This window comes from Pelophylax lessonae (assembly GCF_965119305.1).
Source record: "Pelophylax lessonae genome assembly, chromosome: 1".
Taxonomy (NCBI): Eukaryota; Metazoa; Chordata; class Amphibia; order Anura; family Ranidae; genus Pelophylax; species Pelophylax lessonae.
Window position 1 is genome coordinate 602,879,798 of NC_138768.1, and position 21,893 is coordinate 602,901,690.

The 21,893-nt window shown below is 39.0% G+C and overlaps 1 protein-coding gene across 1 annotated transcript in view; it reads right to left on the minus strand.

Moving 5' to 3' along the window:
- Positions 1–21,893, minus strand: part of TACR3 (tachykinin receptor 3) — a 276,158-nt gene that overhangs the window by 95,112 nt on the left and 159,153 nt on the right. Inside the window, exons 2-3 of the mRNA XM_082253577.1 lie at positions 9,697–9,882; positions 5,768–5,918 (exon numbers count right to left, since the gene is read on the minus strand). Coding sequence (XP_082109703.1) covers positions 5,768–5,918; positions 9,697–9,882 — 337 coding nt within the window. The remainder of the gene's footprint in view (positions 1–5,767; positions 5,919–9,696; positions 9,883–21,893) is intronic.

The following is a 21,893-nucleotide window of genomic DNA, read 5'->3' on the forward strand; positions in this document are numbered from 1 at the left end:
TTCCCATAAATTATGGCACCATATTAACCTTTTTACATGCTTTCATGTCCGTACTGATTGCAGAATCTGAGTGAAAATGCAAAGCAATCCTTCAATAACTGTGACACTGTTTTCTGATTACTTTTCACCATAAACCCATATAATACTATACCAACAACACTTTTTACTTTTATATCATTTTCTGTATTTGTACATTTTTTCTGTACTTCTTTAATAAAACATTCCTCCATGTTGAGCAAAAACATTTACCTGATGGTAAATGTGACTACTCCTGACATTTTAAAGAGTAAACATGCACATATTCATGAACCATATAATAACAAGCAAGTGCATCTACTGCCAGAGAGAGAAGGAATCCCCATGTAGTGTAGGGAAAAACAAAATGTATTGATTTCAATAAATTTCTTTGCACACAAAGGGTGGTATGTGAAAGTATTCTTAAATTAAAGTGCACTGACGGTTGAACAGCTTGGAGCATATTTGAAAACAATAGGATAGTATTCTTTTAGCACTCTATATCTAAGTTTATGTTAGGCTTTGTAATAAATATATTTGAAAATAAATAAAAAAATAAACTGAATAAGACTTTTCACAAGCTTTATAGAGCAATATGGGTTAAAAAAAAGGTATATTGTTTTTAACAGATATATTGTATTTTAAATTCACTGTCTTGCTTACTAAATTTAAAGGATAGTCAGATGCAGTTGTGCTCTTAGGTACATTTAGCTTAACGTAATATGGTGTCAAGTCAAAATACAACTTTATCATTGGAAGATTCATTCTGGACCCTAGATTTGCAAATACATTATGCTAATAACCAACAAAATATGAAAAACAATTTTTTCAAATTAGTAGACTTTATTTTTTCTTGATACTTGAGCAAAATCGTTTTGCACATTGCAACAGTTCAAACACATCAGATAACAAACACCTGCAAAATAACAATGATTTGAGTGCCTAAAACCTTTATACAGTGTGATAAGCTGTTCTTTTATCACAATAGAGACAGTATCTTTGGCAGGGATTACCAACATGTCACCCACAGGTTTTAAAGGCTCCGTTTTCAATACACATGCAATGGCAGGTAGCCTGCTATAGAATGCCAAACAACAAAATAATAGCAGGGACCATTGCAGACTATCAAAATAGGAGACTAGCCCATATTTTTATCCTTAATTTTAGCATTAAAGTGTCACTAAACCCAGGAGCCTGCACTATATCTGATCTCTCACACTACACAGAACATGGAAATGCAATTATGTTAGTACATATAAATTGCTAAATACCTTTTCTCATCAGCAGTATATAGCAGTCTCACGGCTTCTATAAGTGTCTGGTTAAAGCTTGTATATGGAGATTTCATTATACTGACTGTCCTATGAGGCTGCTTGACCCTTGACGTCAATCACATGTACCCTTCCAAGAAAAAAAACTCTATAGCAACACACACTAAATTGAGCATGTGCAGAGTGACTCCAAAGGCTCTGTCTTATCAGGAGACAGGTTGGGGACAGTGGAAAAATGGTAGGATCAGAGAAGACAGGATCAAACAGACTTTTTATACAATGCAGAGGATTAACCCCTTAGGTTCCACAAGCACTGCTGTCAGTTTAGTAACACTTAAAAAGTTAATATGCAGTATGTTAAACTAATTTATATTTTAGCATTAATATTCAAATACTATTTCAGCATATAGGAAAACAGAATATATTAGAGGTATTTTACATTTTCTTGTACTTAATGCTTGTATTTAAAGCGGTTGTAAAGGATAATGTTGTTTTGTTTTTTTTTGTTTGTTTAATTAAAGTAATAAACATGTTATACTTACCTGCTCTGTGCAATGGTATTGCACAGAGTGGTCCCTTTCTTCCTATTCTGATGTTTCCTGATAGCACTGTTCTTCCTCTTTTGTGTGTGCACCTGTATAGTGGCACATCTGCTTTGTATATAGACACAGACAGCATGGCTTGGCCCTATACCACTCCCTTGTTACAGAATTTGACTGACAGAAACGGGAACCAATGGCTCCCGCTACATCGGCAAAGACTGTAAGAGCAGGGAGAACCACTACAGACGTGTACAGAGCTGGATCAAATGAGGGCTCGGGTAAGTATAAAGGGCAAGGGAGGGGGGGGGTAAAGAGGTGATACTAATGCCTAAACATGTTTTACCCTAATGCAGAGAATGCATTAAGGTAAAAAATGTTTAAGCTTTAGAACTACTTTGATGCAGAAGAAAACCCATCCATTTAACAGTGTCAAAGAACACTTACAATTTGGGCACATGCTGGAAAGGTAACAATCTTATTGGTTGCGCTGTCAACTTAAACTGTCAAGCCATTCAATGGCTGGTGTCATAACTGATCACATGTGCAGCATCATGAGAATTGTAGATTAAATAGAGGCTTAGATGGCAGTTTCCTTAGCTGAAAACGATAGTAGGGTTTACTTCCACTTTAATGCAGGGAATGCATTAAGGGAAAAAATGCATTTAGCATTTTCCCTCTAAACAAATCAATGTTTTACTTAAAATACAGCATAACAGGAAACACCAATAAAGCACACTGAAACATAATTTCAGCTAGTCAATGAAGAGCATTCATACAAGCTCTGTATTCTTACAGATGGGGATAGCCCACACAGGGGCTAAGCGAAGTAACAGTAATTTTGAAACTATACACGAAATGTATATAGGTAAAAATAAGACAGCGCCATTTTAGGAGATAGGTAAGAGAAGAAAGGCCAAATCAGCCAAATTTGTTGAGGCTTGTGAGATCACAGGCACGTGCTAGGATGTTGAAGCCATTGATCCTAAATATTTTAACTTTAGAATAACTTTAGTGATTCATTTACGGGGCCCAGTAAGAAAATATATAAATTAACAAAATGTACAAGAATATAGTGGAAAACAGAGGAAGTAAACTTCCATCTTTAGGTTTTATCTATAGGTAAGTCTATAATAAGGCTTACCTGTAAATGTCTCCTAAATGTGTACCATTTAGGAGAAATTTACTGTACATGCAGCCAGTGAAATCACTGGCGCATGTGCTCTGAAGGAATGGCTGCCTATGCTGTTTCTTCTGAACCCTGTGCCATGATTGACAGCTCCCGCGTGCATGAATGACATCATCGTGGCTCTGGCCAGTCACAGAGCCGTGAACTTGGAAGGAAGACCGGGTGAAAGTGGACACCGTCTCCAGAGATGAGAGCGCATCATTGGAATGCTTTGTTTTGAGGTAAGCTTCACTTAAAGTACTAGTACGTGATGCATACTAGCACATTATGTCTTTGCCTTGCAGGCATGAAAAAAAATTTAAAAAGTGCAGCGGTTTTCAACCGCTCTAAGAGGTGATGAATTCACTGTTTTGACATAGATATCTAAATACACATCATAAGTCTCAGCAAATCAAACCTAAAAGTTGCAGATACTTTCCCAAGTAAGTACGGTGGCTGGGATGTGCTCAGCACGTCCCTTCAGTACCTGAAAATTCAACTACTGTTTCAAACATAGGTATTTCATCCTTAAAGGGGAGTTCTCGTCATTTAAATGCTTCTACAAAAAGATTTTACCTGAAGGACAATCCTAAACGTAGAGACGCGCATGACATTATAGAGACACAAGATATTTCGCAACTCAATATATTTGGGAGGTGTGACACATAGGGTTGATTTACTAGAGGCAAAAAGTCTGTTCACTTAGCAAGGGACATTGCATTTTGCTAGGGAAATTTCCCCAGAACTTAGTGAATTTGGTGAAATTTTCACTTGGCAACCACATGCAAGGTAAATATAAAAATACTGCATTTTTGCTTGGATGAGGGGTGTAACGGATCAACTGGCACCCCGACTGGGTACCTCCGTTGACAGATGCTCCTAATGCTTTCCGAGGGCTCTAAGCACTCCACCAGACACCATAACTACCGCAGACCCCACAAACTGCCCCAGGTTGGTTGGGGTCTCACTGTCTCCTACCCACCCTGGACCTACGACAAGGCTCCAGGTTCCAGTGTGTGAACCTCTCTTTCCCCAGAGAGTGAAGCAGGAATAGGAACAAGCTCTTACAAGAGCTTAGTGATTATTCAAGGGAGTATGAAGAGCATAGCAATCCCTTGTAGCAGATTTCCCCAATAAGAGACAGGACTCTAGATTGAGGATGAAGTAGAACTCAAGGTTTAATAGTACAGCTGCTCTTTTATACAGTTGTCCCCCACAAGGTTACCCCCCCCCCCCCAAGGACATGAAATTCACAATCCAATAAAAACAGAGTTTTACACTCAGTCACTCCCATACAGCGTACACAATCCCTCTACTCTGCCTGATTACATTATCATATGCAGATGAAATTGTATACAGAAACAGAATAAACCTGAACTAATTATCTAGCTATCTGGACAAAACAATGTGAGGTCATTAACATTTAACAATGGGACAGGCAGACTTAACACAATCCACATCCCACCTCAAAACAAACAATAGGACAAGACTGCCAATGACAGTCTGTCCGTCTCCTACATTGAAGCACATGGAATACACATCTACCCATTGCTATGATTATTTAGGTGTCAAAGACCTCATGGCAACAGGCTATAGGTCTCACAGTGTAAAGTGGGATTAAATCTTCATATTTCTTGAGAGATGTTGTTGATAAATATTACTCTCCCATTTCAAGTTATCCAAACCATTTTCTCAGTGTTCCTTAAGTATCTGTCTTTCACTCCCAGTGACGCTGAGTACCGTCACAATGGGCATCAGCAATTTCACCTCATTCACTAAGTTCTGGGTAAATTTTCCTTGCAAATCGCCACTTTCCTTGCAAAGTGAACAGTCTATCTGCTTTTAGTAAACCAATGCCATTTCGTCTATTGTAAAGGCATGTATAAAGCCTGCTAGAGGCACAGTGATTTATGAGAGGATAAGAAGGGTGCAGTAAATCACATTCTGTGTGAAATATGCGTTCTGTGTTGGCATGGAAAATGTGAAGGTGAATGCTGATACTGCATAATAAATTGTGTCCTCTGAGGAGAAGATCTTACTGGCTGCATGGAGTGAATTATATGTACTGGAGCGCCAACACTCCACTGATGGCATAGATAATGTAGCGTGAGCTCACTGAGTACATGAATACTGGTGGGTGAGGTGTATGTCCTTAAGTGCAGATCTCGCTATTGGAATAGCTAATGGGAAATGTGCTGTGTCTTTTGAAGGGTTGATCTTTACTTCCTATGTGTGCTTTCTCTCCTTCATCTCAGTGCCTGTGCATATAGAAAGTCAATTACATTGTGTGTGTTTATTCCCTTAACAAAAAGAAGAGCTATTTTAAAATGAAAAAAAAAAGTGTGGGATGTATTACAAATTAGAATAATAATGACTCTGTTGCATGCCTGAATTACCTCCAAAGTACAAATTAAGGTGGATGATAGAACAAGTATAGGAATGCAGTCTAACGATCTAGGTAAGCAGACCTGGGATATTCAAAGTTCTGGGATATCATGCAATCTTGTTACAAGCAGGATTTTTGTAGATTGCTTGTTCCTATAGCATTGGCTTGTTAATATTCTTATGATTGATAGTGATATTAAAGCACTGTTTGTTACGACATATAAAATATTTTTTAACGCATTTGCCAGTTATGATTTATACATAAAAATAAATAAAAAAATCAAAACAAAACGAATACAAAATAATAAAGTATTAAACAAATCTATTTTTATAAGATGACCATTTATCAAGAGGTAAACTATTATCCATAATCAGTAAAAAAAAATTACCTTTCTTTTAGCCCTGAGTTGTTCATGATATTTGTCAGATGTATCTCCAGGTATTTCACCACCCCATAGAGTAATTCCAACAATTGTATATGTAATTCCCATGACAAGCAATGGGAAGCAGTACACAAACAAGACCACGATGATTTGATATCTAAAATACAAATAAGTAATACAGGATAAATGCAGTGGGTACCAGTGTCACATTAAACAGTTTCATAACAATACAATTCCTATCTAGTGGACTTTGTGCAAGCCAGTCAAGTTCCTCCACCCTAAACTTGCTCAACCATATCTCTGTGGACCTTGCTTTGTGCACTGGTCATGTTGGAACAGGAAGGTTTCTTTTCAAACATGACCCTGATGACGTCAGATTACGGGCTGACGAAACGCGTCGGAACGTAGGACCTGTGACTGCGCCATTACATCACTTCCGGCTCCCAGTGGAATGCAGATGGAATGCGGAAGGCGTTCCTGACCCAGAGATCGCAAGTTTATCCTTTCTGCCCTGATTTTGTCTACACATTGTAAGTGCATCCGTCTCTTAATAAATATTATTTGGTTAAACGTACTTCACTATCGAGAGTGACCCTTCTTTTTTCTCCCGGGTGTATTGTATGGGAGCCCATCCCCAGGTTGATTAATATTGGAAGAGGAATCATTTTGGAGTACTTGGAGCCGGTGCCTTGTCTGATGCCCGGTGTCGGTTTTACCTATCTGCTTTACTGACCCCCTGTAACTGAAGGGGTCCACGTTTCCTGGTAAGCATATATACACTCTGGGTGATCTGGTGGAGGTGTATATTGCTACCAACCATATTGGTACCAAGTGTCTTCTATCATTCCTATTTGGATATCCATTGTCACTTACCACTTTATGGACTAATTTGTCATATACACATTTATGGACACTTTGGAATGATTTTGCACATTTTTGAACACTTTGCACTTCATTGTTGTATTTTATGTTATTTTTGGAGTTATTTATTTTGCACCATTTGCACATAATTGCTCTTATTTTGCATTATTTGCACATAATTGCTTATATTAGTGATTTAGTTGAGCGCAATCTTTTATTTAGTAATAATTATTTAATGTTTGCCATTTCTCACGATCACGTGTTGATTTCTGCTTCTAATTTGGGTTGTCCCACACTAATAACACTTAATCTACAATGTTTTGTTTTTCACCATTTCGTTGTTGTTCCTTTTATTCCTTTTGCGCAGGTAATTGGTTCATTACCATATTTTCACATTTTCTTTTCATACAGCTTGTATACAGAATCTGGTGGAGATCTGTCATTGGTGCACAGTCATGTTGGAACAGGAAGGTTTGTTTTCATACAGCTGGTATACAGCTGTCATTTGCGAAAGGAGTAGCAGTGGGTAAGAATTTTCTGTTGTGGCAGGTAGTCATTTTGGCGGGTCCATGTCATCGGGCGTTGCTCATTATGATTGACTTGGATCAACATTATTAGGCGATGTGATTGATTTTGGATTTACATCAGGGGGCATTGTTTGTTTATTTAAAATAAAACATTTTCAATAATGTGAGTGTTTTATACATTTTTTACCTTTTTAGTGAATGAGCAACAAATGGTACTATGTATCCTGTCATTGTTCATGTAGTGGGAAGGGCCAGATATCTGGGGGCTTTCTTTTTTTAAAGGGTTCTTCCATATTCTGATAGGTCCACATCAATCATGTAGACCAGTGGTCCTCAACTCTGGTCCTCAAGGCCCACTAACAGGCCAGATTTTAAGTATTACCTTGGGGAGGTGCAGACTAAAGTACTGCAATCACTGAGCAGCAAATTATATCACCTGGGATGTATTTCAGTTATCTTGCAAACCTGGCCTGTTAGTGGGCCCTAAAGACCAGGGTTGAAGACCACTGATGTAGACCCACTGCTACACCCAGTGTTCTTCACCCAATGATGCTCTCATGATAAATGAGAGATCTCCAGCTGGACTGGAGATTGGGGCTGCTCTGTAATGTCATTGACCATATTTGGTCAATGACGTTATTTAGAAACCCCAGCACTTTTATTTCTTAACAGAAGCCTGCAGTGGTACTATCACTGCCACTAACTGCTGATCCCCTGGCCTTTAAACAAACAGAAATAGGCCTGGGATCTGTAGTTTAGTGGTTGTATATGTTACTATATGACAGATTCCCGGCTGCTGTTTAGATACAAAAAATATTTGCATTTTGGTGCAGAGTGATCAAAAAAAGGACACATTTTTTCATGTGCAGTGCAACAAATTAAAATGCATGGAGCCCTAAAGAAACATTACAAAAAAAAAAAAGGAAAAAACACTAGTAGCCCAAGCAGCCCTAATTGAGTCATATTTCCCATTTTCCCTTTAGTAATTTTTTTTCTGTTGAGTTTTTCATTTGAATTTATTATATTTGTTTTCTTTCTTTTTTTTTTTGCATATGAAATGCACCAAAATTTAAAAAAAGCGCCTGTTTTATTTTGCAGAAAATATTTGCCATGATTTCTATAAGGAATATCACTTAATGTAATTTTAAACTATCACAATATAGAATACAATATACTATTTGTATCTACAGTAAACACTACTTATTTTAACCACTTTCTGCTCAGGCCAATTCTGACATTTCTTACATACATGTTAAAATCTGGATTTGTTTTGCTAGAAAATTACTTACAAATTCTCAAACATTAATTTTTTTTTTTCAAGCAAAGGCTCTCAAAAATAAAAGTTTCTTTTTAAATTACACTTTAATGCATTTTGGTGCACACAAACACAAAATAATTCCCAATTTTTGCTACAATATAAAAGATGATGTTACACTGAATAAATAGTTACCCAACATGTCACACTTTAAAATTGTGCATGCCCGTGGAATGGCAACAAGCTATTGTACATTACATTTTTTTTTTATATATATATATATATATATATATATATATATATATATATATATATATATATATATATATACGCTAGGTGGCATCTGGTTAAAAGTAACAGTGGTTGACATAAGAAACAAAAAATACTTTTTTGTATATAGATTGCATAGCAAAAAATATTCTTTGCAAGACCATAATTCAAAGAAAGCCTAGTTTGACTGTTATGATGAATGTATCACTAAAATCCTATACAGGCCCATAGTATAAATGTAAAAAAGTACATGCACTGCAAAATTGTATGAACTTTTTTTGACATGCACTTTAAATTAGGTCAGTTATATCCCACAACCCAATTCAAATCAGTAAAAAAAAAACAAATCTATCAGGGAATATTAATGAGATTTTGCACACTACCTAAGCTAAAACAGCTAGCTCTAGACAACTATAAATATTGGTATATACTGTAATAAAACTAGTGGTTTTACCTAATGCACTGTACAGCTTCTTCAATCTATTTCATATTGAAAGCAGGGAATCTATAAATGTGACTCTCCAAATACTCTGCTTCAGTGCACTGGGCAACTAATAATACAAATAGATTTTGAATTTACTTGTGAAATATATTCCTAATGTTACAGCAGGCCATGGCAATGGCTATGACAATAATGAAGAGAACTAATATGACTCATTTTAAACTGCTGCCATTGAAAGTCATGATTTCTGTGACAGTTGCACCTTATCTCATTATACAGTGCTCTAAGTCCATTATTCTCACACAAAATTGAAAATTTAGGGGACAGATGTATTGTCATCATCATTTTCACAAGATTTCATCTAAGGTAAAATTTCACTAGTTAACTAATATATATCATATACATTTCCTAGGTGTTGCAAATGAAACTGCTGACCACTATACAAAAAATTATAATTTCACACTTTTCATGAGATTTACTTTTCATGGAATATGCTTTCTCTTTGCTTAGCAGGTTGGCTTCAGTAAGTGGCATTCAGATACAACATATCACCAAATAAATAATAAAAAAAAGTGCCTACGTTAATTTTTTCCCATATCCCGGCCATACAAGCAGACAAAGAGTTCTTCTTGGTGTCACTTTGATTTCAGAATAAAGGCACTGAGGGAAAGCCAACACGAATGCGAAAACCCAAATGCTTCCAATGACTACCTTTGTTGAGGTTGCAGACAGGCGAGGTTTCAAAGGATTAATGATAGCCATATATCTGTAGGAAGAAGACATAGAAATGATTTCTAATTTTTTGTTTAGGTTTAGTGAAAGACAAAACATTAAAACCAAACAATTCACCAAACATTGGCTGCCAGTGAATCATTCACTGTAATTTAAAAAACAAGCTCAAGGAAAATGCTGTGAATATTTGGTTAAGGTCACTGATTTCTAAATATATTGCTTAGTCTTAAGTGTCCATTCACATTACCGCGACTTGTCAGGCGACCTGTCAGCCTGACAAGTCGTGGTCCGTCGCGGTCCATTGTGTGCTACAGGAACCGTTCTAATAGGAGCGACACAAGTCGCTCTGACTTAGAAAAATGGTCCTGTACTACTTCGGGGCGACCTGGAGCGACTTGCATAGACATTCATTATATGAATCAAATGTTTGGTATGTGCGCTCCTGGGTCGCAGGATGTCCAGGCACACAAAAGGGGGGGGAAGTAGAGTTAAGGGTGCCACATCCTAAATTAGTAGTAGAAAGAATGGAAAGGGAGGGATTGGACTTTATAGGCACCAGTATTAAAATTGTATACTTTATTAAAGGATTTACAAGAGCATATAAGACAAAATACACAAAAGAAAAAGGTAAAAAGGCCAACATATAATGTACATATAATGCAATGAGGCGATAAAGCCTAAAAACAGTATACAAATCGCATAGCCTATCAAATATTAATGTATGTAACAACAGTCACATATAATAATCACAAATGTTACAAAATACCCTATGTTCATAAGGCGGCCAAAGAGAGGAATGATACCCGTCTCTAACGGTCGTCTTGTACAGAGTAGATAAATATTAGATTGAATCCCAGCTGCCCTACATGTTTCGCTTAGTTTAATAAGCTTCTTCTGGGGCATGTGGTGAGAAAGGACATCTGAGAAGAATTTTCAGGTCATCAGACCTTGTAAAAAACCAAGCCTGGTAAGTTAAAATGATAACGAGGGGGTCGGTATGCTGTAGTAGGAGCAGACTGCCTAACACAATTACCGGTGTAAGCATGAGACAAGGTAATTCATATAACATGGGTACAAGACCTAACAAGGGCTCAATGTCATGGAATTCCAATCGTTTCAAAAACGTTTAAGTAGGGAGGCCGGAGAGATGGAGAGCCCCGACCTGAAAAACCAACCAAGGGCAGGCGAGGTAAGTATACCTCATATGCCTAAGACCCAGGTATGTTAGGTGTAGGTGTGCTGCCGATAGAGCGACCAGATGAAACCCCCCCCGGATGGGAATACCGCCTCTCCATCTCTCCGGCCTCCCTACTTAAACGTTTTTGAAACGATTGGAATTCCATGACATTGAGCCCTTGTTAGGTCTTGTACCCATGTTATATGAATTACCTTGTCTCATGCTTACACCGGTAATTGTGTTAGGCAGTCTGCTCCTACTACAGCGTACCGACCCCCTCGTTATCATCTTAACTCACCAGGCTTGGTTTTTTACAAGGTCTGATGACCTGAAAATTCTTCTCAGATGTCCTTTCTCACCACATGCCCCAGAAGAAGCTTATTAAACTAAGCGAAACATGTAGGGCAGCTGGGATTCAATCTAATATTTATCTACTCTGTACAAGACGACCGTTAGAGACGGGTATCATTCCTCTCTTTGGCCGCCTTATGAACATAGGGTATTTTGTAACATTTGTGATTATTATATGTGACTGTTGTTACATACATTAATATTTGATAGGCTATGCGATTTGTATACAGTTTTTAGGCTTTATCGCCTCATTGCATTATATGTACATTATATGTTGCCCTTTTTTACCTTTTTCTTTTGTGTATTTTGTCTTATATGCTCTTGTGAATCCTTTAATAAAGTATACAATTTTAATACTGGTGCCTATAAAGTCCAATCCCTCCCTTTCCATTCTTTCTACTATTCATTATATGAAGTCCGTGCAGGTCGCGCCAAAGTCGCGGTGCATGCGACTTCACATGTTGCCCCCGAAGTCGTGCTGCGTTAGTGTGAACCGGCACTAACTGCTTTATTTATACTAAAATTAAAAATAAACAAAAAAAAAAACGTAAACCTTTTGAGGCTCCCCAATCTGAGGGTTGTATACTGCTTCCTTTTCTTACCACCACTTCCATATCTACTTTAGAGTATGTGTTGATGGACCTCTGTTTGAGTCATCTGGGTTTTGTATTCCCATCCATGTCTATGGGAATGCACATGCTTGAAACTGGTACATTTCAGGTCAGAAGAAGGTCAACTGCAGTTCAAATGCACCTGTTAATGAATCTGAATGAACTCAGATGAATCTCAAAGAGATGTCAAAAACTGAAGCCATTGGCACAAGCCCAAAACCTGTTTACATGGGCCTTTTATGTCGAGTTACAGACAAAAACTGACCCTTTCACTGTTCCTTTGTTAGACTTAACAGTCTAATTCCTGCAATAAATACTTGTTTCCTGGAGCAAGCACCCTGTGTGTTATGTCAGTCAGTGTTTTCACTCTAACTGTCCTGACTGGCTGCTCAAATCAGTTGGGTTGATTTGTTTAGGGTGTTCACTAAGGAAAGGTAATTTTCAATTTACTAAGGGATTTTTACATAGCTTAGTGCAGGGCTCAAAATGTCAAGTCCTGAGCTACTAGCCAGGCCTTAAGAGTTACTCACCACCAGTTGCCCCACCCAACTAACCCTGCCCCGCCTATTGTTCCACCCCTAAAAACGCCCTCTTAAATTATCTCATTAAGTGACACTGTTAAATGTTGTATGCAGAATTAGGTTGCAAAAATAAATATTAACAACAACTTTAACATTAATAATATAAAGTATATTTCATTGATTTGACCCTGATAAAAAGAAATAAGGATATAATACGATTGGCTACTATAGGCACTGTACATATCATTACTGCCTTGTTAAGTAAATATGCGCTACATACAGAGTGCAGGATTGAGGGGTGCCAACGTATACTCCACAAATGGCTTAAAACATCCCAGTGCCATGTTCCAAAAGGGCCATTTTGGAACCTGGCACTGGGATGTTTTAAGACGTTCACAATACCTATTGACTTTTTTTATGTTTACATACAAAAAAACAATAGGGAATTTCTGCGCTAAAAAAATATTGAATGGAGTGAGGGAAAGAAATTTTAAACAAGCTGCTGACACTAGACCAAACAGACAGTGATCCAAAGTAATAAAAAGTAAAAATAGTGCAGCTCTAAACTAATTAAATCACATGTGAATAAAACAGAAATACATGTCATATAAAAATTGATAAATATATAGCACAAATAATGGTAGGAAATCCAAAGAGAGTCCAAAAAGTGCTAAAAAGTCCCAATAAAACAAAATTTTGAGTATTCATCCAGGAAAGGGAAACTTATTTCCAAAACTTCTTATGAGGCAACCACAGGGAAGTGTGAGTAGGGGACACCACTGTGCGAATATTATAGGGAGCAGCTTACCAGACCAGTATCCACTACCAGAGAATCACGGGGCTGTGCTGGAAACTACACTTCCCAGCGTGCAGCGCGGCTCACAGAGTGCTCCATAGTGATGACTGGGGAGGCGGCTCGTGCGGCTTGTCTAAGACCGAGCAGACCCGCCCCCCACTCTAGCCAAGCCGAGCGGATCCGCCACCACCTGAGCCAAGCTGAAACAGTCGCCCTCAAATAAATTCCACTCGCCAAATGCGAGCAGGCGAGTGGAAATTTTGAGGGCTGGCTTAGTGAATGTGCTGAAAATTCACATTGCAAAAAACAGCCAGTCATATACAAGGATTTTTGTTTTCTCATTGTTGGATGGTTAAAATTAACAAAACATAACCTTATTCACGAACCTCTTCCGACCCGGCCACTGTATTTTAACAGCCAGATGGGACAAGTGCCATTCTGAGTGGATATACGGGTACATCCTCCCACTCCTCATGCTGCCACGTACCCCCCCCATTCTGAGTGGACATACGGGTACATCCTCCCACTCCTCATGCTGCCACGTGCCACGTAAATGATGCCCAAAAAAGGGGTCATTTAGGGGGTATTTGTACTGTTCTGGCATGTTAGGGCCTCAAGAAATTAGATAGGCAGTCAGTACATCAGGTGTGTTTATTTTCAATAATAGGTACCATAGCTTGAATAGCATGAAGCTATTTGTTCACACGTATTAACTGGAATACCATTCTCATTTTCTAATCTTTGGGTAAATAAGTAGAGTTGGGTCTCCCACAGGGTTCGGTCTAGGGATCTGCCAGGTTTGTTCCTGTATTCATATTAAGACCTACGAATCTTAGTTTGTCATGCTTTTAGTTTATCCACTTCAGCCCCAGAAGGTTTACCTCCTTTCATGACCAGGCCATTTTTTGCAATAAGGTGATGCATTATTTAACTGAATATATGCAACCCTGTACCCAAAAAAAAAAATTTAAGTCCAAAAAAAAAAAACAATAAACACATGTTAATTGGTTTGCGTAAAAGTTATAGCATCTACAAACTATGGGATATTTTTATTGAATTTTTATTTCTTTTTTTTTTTACTACTAATGGCAGCAATCAGCGGCTTATAGCATAGCGGGACTGCGACTTTGTGGCGGACAAATTGGACACTAAGTGACACTTTTGAAACTTTTTTGGGGACTAGTGACACAGTGATTAGTGCTAAATAAATATGCGCTGTCTCTGTACTAATGACACTGGCAGGGAAGGGGTTAACATTAGGGGTGGTCAAAGGATTAAATGTGTCCCTAGGGAGTGCTTGCTTACTGTGGAGGATGTGCTTTAACTGTGGGAAGTCACAGAACGGTGATCTGCCTTGTTTACAAAGGCAAACCACCGTTCTGCCTTTCTTAGGAATGATCGCTGGGTGTTGGTGGACATCGGGTCCACCAGACCCGCTGATTGGCTCCCACTGTGATTGGACAATGGGTTTCTGGAGCCATGCATGCGCGTCCTAGACCCAGAAGTGCAGAATCCTGTACCTCTACGGGATTCTGCGCACAAATCAGACACTAAGTGACACTTTCTGGAGGCGTTCATGCGCGCCCTAGACCCAGAGGTGCAGAATCCTGTACCTCTACGGGATTCTGCTCACAAATCGGACACTAAGTGACACTTTCTGGAGGCGTGCATGCGCGCCCTAGACCCAGAGGTGCAGAAACCTGTACCACTACGGGATTCTGCGCACAAATCGGACACTAAGTGACACTTTCTGGAGGCGTGCATGCGTGTACTAGACCCAGAGGTGCAGAAACCTGTACCTCTACGGGATTCTGAGCACAGGAGCTGCCGTCCCACAGTAAATGTATGTGGGGCCGTCGGCAAGGTGTTTAATAGGAGTCCATCATGAAATGAGGCTCACAGGCATTGTTGCAATGACTACGTTTTTTTTATGTACCATTTCTAACACCTTTTGTTTTAGTAAGCCTGCAAACTTTTAAACCATGGCTTATCACATATTTGTTTCCCATACTGTCAGTGGAGAAAAACAGACATTAGGTTTGTGTGAAGTTAATTCTGGATCTCTTGTACAATCACATAAAAAATGTGAGGATCTTGGATGGGAGATTCATTAGGTAGTTTCAGCAATGTTTTTTTTTTTTCTTTTTATTTTGGGATAAAGGTTTTACATTAATGAATAAAAGCTATGCATTGCAGGCACTCCTGCCAGTGTTAAGTAGTTTGACTCAACCCTCCAATGGCCATTTTTGCTGGAAAGCCTAATCTATTATAGGAAGTTGTAAAATAACAGACTTACTTGTGGGATGACCAGGTGAAAATAATGGGGGAAAAAAGCCTTCAAAAAGAAAACTACTGCAGCTGTCATATATTAGGATTAGTAAGCTGAAATATATAAACATTTTTGATTTCGGGCGTTATATACACATCTTACTCTCCTCAACTTCATTACATGGAGATGGGAGGACTTGTAGTTTAAAGTTTGGATGGAAGCTAAGTTTTTGTTGAAATTTAGTACAATACACAAAAGGGGACAAGGACACTGTATTTCTGCCATGATTAACATACATTTTCCCTACTTGTGGAAAAAATTCTAAGACTGAAAAAAACAAAACAAATGTAGCCACCATATCTTAAGACTGGTAAGCTGAAATACATTTCATTTTTTATCATTAGGGTTTCAATGGCCGTTAAAGGGGTTGTAAAGACTAAATGTTTTCTCCTAATGCATTCTCTGCATTAAAGTAAATAACCTTGCATGATCAACTCCCCTACAGCTCCTCAAATACTTACCTGAGCCCGATCTCGATCCAGGACCGTGCCCGAGAGAAGCATCGCTGCTCTTTTTCTCTCCCCTCAGAGGACTCAGAGGCAGCAGTGGAAGCGATTTCTGCTGTCCATCAAATCCTGTGAGGATGGAGGGAGGTGGAGGGGGACCGCAGGGTCGAGCCACGCTGTATGTGTCAATAGATGCACACAACCCAGGGGGCACCCAGAAGAGAGGAGGAGTGGAGGGCGCCAGAGGAGACCCCAGAAGAGGAAGCTCAAGGTCGCTGTGTGCAAAACTATTGCACAGAGGATGTAAGTATAACATCTTTATTATTTTAAGAAAAAAATAAATAAATATTTACAATCACTTTAAGCTAAATTTAAAATACTGTTCAATTCTATGCAATATTTCTTATTGAGCAATACATAACATTTGACAGTGTTTAATGTTTTACAGATTATTTTACGATTGCATAACTCAGTGTAGTGTATAGATGTAACTTGGCAAGGTGAAAGGTGGAATAAGTGGACAAGATGACTAATTTCATCTAAACTGGTTGTTATAATCATAAGAGACTTGATTACGCAAGAGTTCTGGCCTTTGTGCCTCCTTAGGTGACACTATGGATAGACAAGACAAATGAAGTCAGAAAGTATAAGCATAGGGAATTTAAAAAAGGTATTCATTCTTTACTGTATACACAGCAAATTCCCATTGCTAATTAAACTAAAACACCTCTGGCATGTGTTTACATGAAGTAAAATTGCTCAACTATCAATTTTGACAAGTTTGTTTCTTTGATTAGTATAATTTTTTTAAATCAGCTTTATTAAACAAAATAAAGAAATGTAGAAAAAAATATTTCTGTTGTACATCATATCAACATCATATTACAATCTAGTGTGTTTTAAAAAAGTGGCAAGGTGTCAAGCAGCACATCAAAATCAATTTTACATTAGCATATCACAGCCAATGCCATGTGTTTAATTCTCTTTATTAAACTAGCAATTTGTAAGAAAAAAGAGCTTTTCCAGTTTAACCATTTTGCTTCCAGGCTGAAGGGGTAATGATTGGGGTAATTTTCAACTATCTAAATAATTCTCTACATTTAAAGGAAAAGCTAGCAGGTTTTCTACTTCCCCAAGGAAAAGCTAGCAGGTTTTCTACTTCCCCTCACCCTTGTACTTGATTTCAATTTTTTATTTTAAAATCTAAAAGTCCAATTATTTAAATAAAACTCTGGCCATGTGACAGGCTAAGCCCCAGATCGTTTTTTCTGGTCTGTAGTGTAGGAGGATTTGGTCTGCAGTTTTTAAAGCATTCTGGGATGACATGACAAAAGACCAATTGACCAGACTGGTAAGGAGAATGGTAAACCACTAGTCATCATGCCAAGAAGAGGTGCTCACCGCCTATCTCCAGGATGAACCTCTTTGTTGATTAAAAAAAAGAAAAAATGTAAATGACCAGTTTTGCTGTCATCTGATCATCCAGCAGTGGGTCCTTCTCCTCTCTGTTTGCTTCCTGGGTGGGTCCTTTTTCAGGCATTCAACGTCACTGCCTGTGTGGCATTGGCTGGCCAGTAGAAGGAACATAAAGAGCTGGACTAGTGGTGACCACATGCAGAAACAATATCAGGGCAGGACTTTGATGGCTTTGGAACTCTATGTAATACCTCTTTTCCTAGTTTCTATACTCCTGTTACGACTCACAGTCTCTCTAATAGCTTCTTTAGCAAACCACTTCCTCATCCACATCTTTACAGCTCCCACACTATCCAAATGACAACCTCCCCCAACAGAACTACACTGTATTCTCTGGTAACTCTCTTTACTGCATGATCAGTAGTTTCTGGTCCCAGGTAAGGATGAGTGTTTGGTCCAAACATAAGTACAGTACCGAACATTCACTGGCTGGATATTTAGCTGAATCCCAATATTTTGGGGACGTTTGGCAGCAATTGCCTTGCTTAAAGTCCCATAATGCATTGCCAAAGTCATTATTGACCAAAGTCCTGCACCTGATTGTTCAGGTGCAGGATTTTCACCAAGGAAGTTGCAGCCTACACACTATTTTCTCAGAAGCCTTTTGTCAGTGTTTTGATAGTTTAATGAGAGTGAGAGACAGCTCATATTGCTTTTAAGGAGAGAGAGTTAAGCCCCGTACACATGTACCGATTGTCGGCCGCAAATATTCGGCCGCTGACCGATCGGCCAATTGTAGGCTTGTTAGTATGATTCTTACGACAGCCGACAGCGCATTTTCGGCCTAACAGAATCTGTCATGCAGGTATTAAAATTTTTGTAGGCCGACAACAGAATGGCCGATTGTGCGTCAGTCAGTACAGAATTCGGCCGACAATCAGCAGATTAGCAAGACTGGGCATGCTCAGAGAAGAAAAAAAACACGGAAAGTTAACCATCACATGACATCACTTCTGCAGTCGGCTGTTGTTGGCCGACAAAATTCGTGTGCAGTTTTTTGCACTTTTCAGCGGACAGGACAGCCATGGACAAAATCGTTCGGCCGACGATCGGTACGTGTGTACGGGGCTTAAGTTAATATAGTATGCTACTACTGCTTTGTGCTTTATACAGTATTCAGCGCTGTATACAGTACTGCATTCAGTGCTGAATATTTGCTGCTGAAACTTTGCAGTGAATTGCTGGGGGTTGGGGAGGGGGAGGGGGGGGGGGGGGTAGAGTGTAAGCTTACCTACATTCACTGTGATTTCCTAAAGGCCCGTACACACGATAAGAAAATCTGTAGGGAAAATTCGTCCGACGACCGATCTGCCGATTTTCGGATTGTTAGTATGGTGCTTTCGACAGCCTACTCCGACTTTTCGGCTGACAAAATCCTGATGCGCAGGCTACAAAATGTTTGTCGTCTGTAATACAACGTCCGATTTTCATCTCATTAGTACAGATTTTCGACAGAACAAAATCTTAAGAGCAAGACTAGGCATGCTCAGAGAGAAAGAACACATACAAAACAATCCAACACATGACATCACTTCTGAAGTAGAATTCTGTCGTACGGGAAAATTCATATGAAAATAACCTCTTCGCTTTCCACATCAGACTAGCATGCCACAAAAAATGGACGACAGATCGTTTCGATAATCTGATCGTGTGTACGGGGCTTTAGACCCAACAGTGCTTTTTAGGACTGCTTTTTTGTGTGTATCAGTGGCAGGTTCTGCTTCTGCGCTTCTGCTTTTCCCTGCTTTTTTTGGTATTTTGGGGTGTTTCTTTGCTTTTCTTTAATGGTAGTTAGCTCTGTTTTTTTTTTTCCTTAAGAAAAAGCAATTGCAGTGTGAATCTGTTGGAGGCATTTAAAGAGAACGTAAAAGGTAAAATCACATACATTTTAAATGCATCCAATTAATAGGACCTCATTTACAAAAGAAAATTGTTTGATTAAAATCTGTGAGTTGAGGTAAGGCCTCCTTCTCTTCTTCATAACAGGGTGAGGTGTTTTGTAGTTCATGGGGATAACAGGGAACAATGCTAACTGTCCAGAAAGCTCATTAAGATTCCTGGCTGCATGAACAGTTTTTTTTTTTTTTTTCCCAACAAAATAAAATGCTTTTAATTGTATTTTTAGAGGAGCAAATAAGAGCAATGTATTGTTAGTGTTTAAATACACTTTAACCACTTTAGCCCCGGAAGAATTTGCCCCCTTCCTGACCAGGCCCAATTTTGCGATTCGGCACTGCGTTACTTTAACGGACAATTGAGTGGTCATGCGACGCTGTACCCAAATGAAATTTACGTCCTTTTCCCCCACAAATAGAGCTTTCTTTTGGTGGTATTTGATCACCTGTGTGATTTTTAATTTTTGCGCTATAAACAAAAAAAGAGCGACAATTTTAAAAAAAAAAACAATATTTTTCACTTTCTAGGCCAATTTTGTTTCTGCTACATATTTTTGTACCTTGATTACTGAAGGCCCCTTTCACACTTGTGTGACTTCAAAGTCACGCAATTTTTTACCACCTCTTTTGCCGCGAAGCAATGCCTATTACATTTTTCTGTTTGCGCCCTCCAAAAAATTTGGAGCACCAGCCGCCACTGACTGCGGGCCACAAAATAATAGCTCACATGCTGCCCAATGCTATGTCTGGTCTCCTTGTAAACACACAGCCACCATTTATCAGTTCTATGGATAAGTTATCTTAAAAATGTATATATATATATATATATATATATATATATATATATATATATATATAAAATATATATATATATATATATATATATATATACCACTAAAATAAACACTTTTTAATCAGAGTATAGCATTACGTCAAGTAAACTCCAGTGATTTTGATATGGTCAGTTTAGTAGCAGAGGGGGTTTTTAATCAGTTTCAGCTGCTTTGGCGTTAATGAAATTAGCAACAGGTGCACTAGATGAGCAACAATGAGATAACCTCCAAAGCAGGAAGGGTTTGGAGGCCAGTGAATTTTTTTTTCCCTACTCTTTTTTGTTGACTGTTTTTCACTCTGTTTTGCATTTGGCTAGGATCAGTGTCACTACTGGTAGCATGATTCAATACCTGGACCCTAAAGAGGTTGCACAGGCAGTCCAACTCCTCCAGGATGGCACATCATTATGTGCTATTGCCAGAAGGTTTGCTGTATCTCCCAGCACAGTCTCAAAAACATGAAGGAGATTCTAGGAGACCGGCAGTTACTCTAGGAGAGCTGTACAGAGCCATAGAAGGTCTTTAATCCTTCAGCAGGACTGGTATATGTTCCTTTGCGCAAGGAGGAACATGATGAGTACTGCCAGAGCTACCTACAAAATTACCCCAGCAGGCCACTGGTGTGAATGTCTCTGTTCAAACAATCAGAAACAGACATCATGTGGGTTACCTGAGGGCCTGATGGCTTCTAGTGGGCCCTGTGCTCACTGCCCGGCACCATGGAGTTTAAACGGCATTTGCCATTGAACACCGGAATTGGCAGGTCCGCCACTGGTGCCCTGTGCTTTTCACAGATAAGAGCAGGTTCACCCTGAGCACATGTGAAAGAAGTGAAAGGGTCTGGAGAAGCCGCGGAGAATGTTATGGTGCCTGTATCATCATTCAGCATGATCAGTTTGATGGTGGGTCAATGATGGTCTGGGGAGGCAAATCCATGGAGGGACGCACAGAACTCTACCGCTAGACAATGGCACCCTGACTGCCATTAGATATCGGGATGAAATATTTGAACCCATTCCCAGACCCTACACTGGTGCAGCGGGTCCTGGGTTTCTCCTGGTGCATGACAATGCCTGACCTCATGTGGCGAGAGTATGCAGCCAGTTCCTGGAGGATAAAGGAATTGATAACATTGAATGGCCCCCATACTCACCTGACCTAAATCCAATAGAACACCTCTGGGACATTATGTTTTAGTCTATCTGATGCCGCCAGGTTGCACCTCAGTCTGTTCAGGAGCTCAGTGATGCCCTGGTCCAGATCTGGGAGGAATTACCCCAGGACATCATCTGTCGTGTCATTAGGAGCATGCTTCGACGTTGTCAGGCATGCATACAAGCATGTGGGGGCCATACAAACTACTGAGTACCATTTTGATTTGCTGCAATAAAAATTCATAATTTTTTCACTTTGATTTTGGGGGTGTCTTTTTTCCCTACTGTATTATATATATATATATATATATATATATATATATATATATATATATATATATATATTAACTTTTAATGCCGGCTAGGGCTCTCAGAAATTGTGACCTGTTTAAAAAGGTTTTTTTAGGCGTGGTGCAAACATGTAGGCTATTTCAATCATCAGTGTCCTGAAAAGAC